General features: G+C 33.4%; 1 protein-coding gene across 1 annotated transcript; it reads right to left on the bottom strand.

The window, feature by feature from the left end:
• Positions 1 to 730: 730 nt before the first annotated feature.
• Positions 731 to 1,933, bottom strand: LOC112906405. The gene is made up of 3 exons (XM_025980466.1): positions 1,605 to 1,933; positions 1,159 to 1,436; positions 731 to 1,106 (listed from the first exon to the last, which is right to left on the bottom strand). Exons 1-3 carry the CDS (start codon positions 1,793 to 1,795, stop codon positions 898 to 900), a joined length of 678 nt encoding a protein of 225 aa, XP_025836251.1. The 5' UTR covers positions 1,796 to 1,933; the 3' UTR covers positions 731 to 897.
• Between the last annotated feature and the right edge of the window lie 2,650 nt (positions 1,934 to 4,583).

The following is a 4,583-nucleotide window of genomic DNA, read 5'->3' as shown; positions in this document are numbered from 1 at the left end:
ATACAGCTTTGTTTAGTTGTTACACTGACTTCCAGGAAATATTGATATTAATCACAAGCTACATACGCATACAAAACTTAGATAATCATTATTATCGGAATATAGTCGTAAATCATATTATAACGATTTTAAAATTTAATTAAATCGAGAGAAGAAAAACGCTGTATTTTAATTGCACTAAGGAATTTATTTATTTCGACAATATTGTTTCGACATTTCCAGGTCATTCTCAAGAGTGAAATTCTACTAAAATTAAAACCGTTCACAATGGTATTTATAATGTTTTTGACAGTATAAAAACAGGTACTAAGAATAAATATGTATTGTGAAAATCAAATAATAACAAGGGTGAATTAAATGTATATATTCCTACTTGATTATTAGGGTTGTTATTAATGGCTTTCTTAATTTCCAAAGTTTCTAACAAATTTAAAGAAATAAAACGTTTCTGTGGAAATTAAGAAAGCCATTAATAACAACAATAAAAAGCTAATAAAATCAAGTCGAAATGTATACATTTAATTCACCCCTGTTATTACTGGATTTTCCCAATAGATAGTTATTCTTAGTACCTGTTTTTAAACTGTCCATAACATTATAAATACCATTGTGAATGGTTTTAATTTCAGTAGAATTTCTCTCTTGAGAATGACATGAAAAGGCCTAAACAACATTATCGAAATAAATAAATACTTTAGTGCAACTAAAACCCAACGTTTTTCTTCTTTCAATTTAATTAAATATTTAAAATGTTGCTCAACGATTGCAAATTCGATTTTGATTTATTAAAATGCTAGTAGGATATTAGGTATTAAAAGTTTATTGGTACATTTTTAAAACGTAACTGAAGATAACATTAGATATTACATGTAACAAAAGTCCTACATAATAAGAAAGTTATATTTCTTTTCTATACACATTGTATACATAAGTCTTAATCTTCACCCAGTCTTTATTTTGAAAATCAGTATTGTAGTATTTGAGAAATTCTTCGCATTCTTGTTTTTTCGGCGGAATTTTTTTCTTAATATGTTCAGAGAAGTATTTAAGGACAATTTTCTTTTCTTTCTCACACCACTTTACCCTCCCCTGTTGCTTTGTCGGCCCTAAAATTCACATTTTCGTAAAGACAAATAATTACATCAAATTCACTATTACCTTTAGGTTTTTCTTTCTGCCTTTCCTGATTTACGAGTGTGCTCTCTTCATTATTAGTACTCACAGAATTATTAGTTCCTTGTCTCGAAATCCTGTTTAATGCTCTCTGTGGTACAGATTCTTCTAAGTCACATTCATCCGATTCAGAACTGTAGTAAACGTCATTACTTAAATGAATTTCTCCCAAACTTTTTCCTTTAAATTCGTTTGCTTTTCCTTTTTCAAGAAGCATCAAGACTTTAGCCACTTTGGCGGTTTGATAAATATCTTGTGGTAATCTGAAACGAAAACTGTATTAATAACACAATTTCGTATCATGTGGTTGTTTAGTATAAAACTATTAGAGGTGTACTTCAGTCACAATTCGCGACTATAGAGATTTCCATATTAAGGTATTTACTGGTAATTAATATGTGTATTAATACAAAAATAAGCAGAAAGAATACCTATAAAATTCTGCGTGTGTTTTTTTGGTGTGGCCCATAAAAGTGGCTATTTGCTCAATTTCGGTTTCATCCAAGGACATTAATTGAAGCGTTGTTGCAATGTGCTTTCTAAATCTTGTAGATGTTAAAAGTTCGGGATGTTTCACGTTAGATCTTGTTGCTAATTTTCGTACAACATTTCCACCCGACATCCAACGGTTTTCAGAACCAGGATTGGCAAATAAATATGGATTAGTTTTCGGTACTATATCGTTTTCTTTTCTTATTTTTAATATGAGATTTATATATTTCTGTATTTGTTTTGAAAAAAGAATGGGAACTGGTTTAGAACCTTTGCCTCCCNCTACAGAACATTGACAGAAGTTGTCCTGACGCAAACATTAATGTTCAATCGCAAACGTGTTGGTGAGGTTCAGCACTTGAAAATTGAAACATACATGAAAGACTATGGTAATCTGAATCATGAACAGTTCGTAGAATCTCTTACTGAAGTTGAAAAAATTATGTGTAAAAACTTTAAAAGGGTTGTTACGGGAGGCAAAGGTTCTAAACCAGTTCCCATTCTTTTTTCAAAACAAATACAGAAATATATAAATCTCATATTAAAAATAAGAAAAGAAAACGATATAGTACCGAAAACTAATCCATATTTATTTGCCAATCCTGGTTCTAAAAACCGTTGGATGTCGGGTGGAAATGTTGTACGAAAATTAGCAACAAGATCTAACGTGAAACATCCCGAACTTTTAACATCTACAAGATTTAGAAAGCACATTGCAACAACGCTTCAATTAATGTCCTTGGATGAAACCGAAATTGAGCAAATAGCCACTTTTATGGGCCACACCAAAAAAACACACGCAGAATTTTATAGGTATTCTTTCTGCTTATTTTTTTATTAATACACATATTAATTACCAGTAAATACCTTAATATGGAAATCTCTATAGTCGCGAATTGTGACTGAAGTACACCTCTAATAGTTTTATACTAAACAACCACATGATACGAAATTGTGTTATTAATACAGTTTTCGTTTCAGATTACCACAAGATATTTATCAGACCGCCAAAGTGGCTAAAGTCTTGATGCTTCTTGAAAAAGGAAAAGCAAACGAAGAAAACGGAGAAATTCATTTATGTAATGACGTTTACTACAGTTCTGAATCGGATGAATGTGACTTAGAAGAATCTGTACCACAGAGAGCATTAAACAGGATTTCGAGACAAGGAACTAATAATTCTGTGCGTAAATCAGGAAAGGCAGAAAGAAAAACCTAAAGGTAATAGTGAATTTGATGTAATTATTTGTCTTTACGAAAATGTGAATTTTAGGGCCGACAAAGCAACAAGGGAGGGTAAAGTGGTGTGAGAAAGAAAAGAAAATTGTCCTTAAATACTTCTCGCGTTTTTGGACGATTTGGGCGGCTTATGCCAGCCATGCGCCACTCAGATGATTGCCGATTCGACTCCGGAGTGAAATGATGTATCCATGTTTCATCCATGGTCACGTATCGACGCAGGAAATCCTTTTTATTGCGAGTAAATAGCGATAAACAGTTCGCTGAATCGTCGACTCGTTGCTGTTTTTATTCCACTGAAAGCAATCGCGGCACCCACTTGGAAAAAACCTTTTCATTGCTCAAATTTTCATGAAGAATTGTAAGTACGCTTCCAGATGATATCTGTGTTATTTCTGCAATCTCACGGACCTTCACTTTACCCGAACGTTCCGCATCGTTTGTGTTCGTACGACCACGTTTAAACTCTGCATACCAACGACAAATCGCTGGTTTTGATGGAGAGGAGTCCGGGTAACGTTTCTCATGCCCGTTTGCACCGACGTAAATAAGTACTACTTAGCTTTAAGTAGTTCTTAAAAGGCGAAAATGGTTTGCACCGAAAGTTAAGTCGAGCTTAAGAATCGAAACAGATGCTTCGGCTGAAGAGGACCCTAGTTGGTCCTAAAACGGCCTGAGGTAAAGGGTTTTAGTCGGTAGGTCCGAGGACTTCTTCCTCGGGAATCCGACACTACCCAGTCGTACGGACGGCTGGGTGTCTTCTGAAGATTTCCCCTCTTCCACGAAAACATAAAAAAAAAAAAATCTCTAATATTTGGAAACCAGGACAAGACGCGTGAAAACCCCGGATTTTAGAGTCCAGAACCCGGACATGTCAACAGGTTTTTTTAAACATAGTCAGTGTAACAAAAAACAGTTGAAAATGTCATAAATCACCCTTTTATTTATTTTCAGACCTTNAAAAGCACTATTACACAAACATGTAAAGATGTGTATGAATAAACCAAATGAAGAATCACGACCAGGAAAAAATTGTTTATCCAAATCGCAAACATTTATGGCACTTGTAAATACAAGAAATCATGATTTTTTAAAATCTTCACGACTAAGAAAAGAAGTTTTTGATATTATGCGACCTGATAAAATAAGTGCTGCTGCAAAAAATGATCCGTTAATTTGTTTGTACGGAGAAGCCCTATTAGGTAAACATAAGACACAGCAGATTACAACTGCAATTTCTAATAAAATTAGAGAAATGGGGAGGATGTTATTAACACTGAAGATGATAGATGGAGATATAAAGGGATTATTCGACGTTTTAAAACCGGAGGCGTTTCAACTACTCATATCAGCCACAAAAAGTATAAGTGGTTACAACGAATCTGATAAGAGCTTCAGCGCTCCTTCATTGGCGCTGCATATGGGTACGAATCTGAAGATAATTTGTGATGTGGCTTTTAAATTAGTTTTAGAGAAGAGAAATATTCCTCATATTAAATGGAATGATCGGTCGGAAAAAAAAGTGAGATNTTATTATAAATTTCCTATGTAACCTGATATTTTAGTAATTAAATGCAGTTTTACTTTACTTTGCAAAAATGATACTGAATGAAATTCGAATGCTCTCTTTTATTTGTAATTATTTATTTAGTAAACTTCATCGAAATTAATTTTAGGCA

Source organism: Agrilus planipennis, unplaced genomic scaffold (assembly GCF_000699045.2).
Source record: "Agrilus planipennis isolate EAB-ADULT unplaced genomic scaffold, Apla_2.0 scaffold187, whole genome shotgun sequence".
Lineage (NCBI taxonomy): Eukaryota > Metazoa > Arthropoda > Insecta > Coleoptera > Buprestidae > Agrilus > Agrilus planipennis.
Note: the sequence above shows the minus strand (reverse complement) of the source record. Positions and strands in the feature narration are given on the sequence as shown.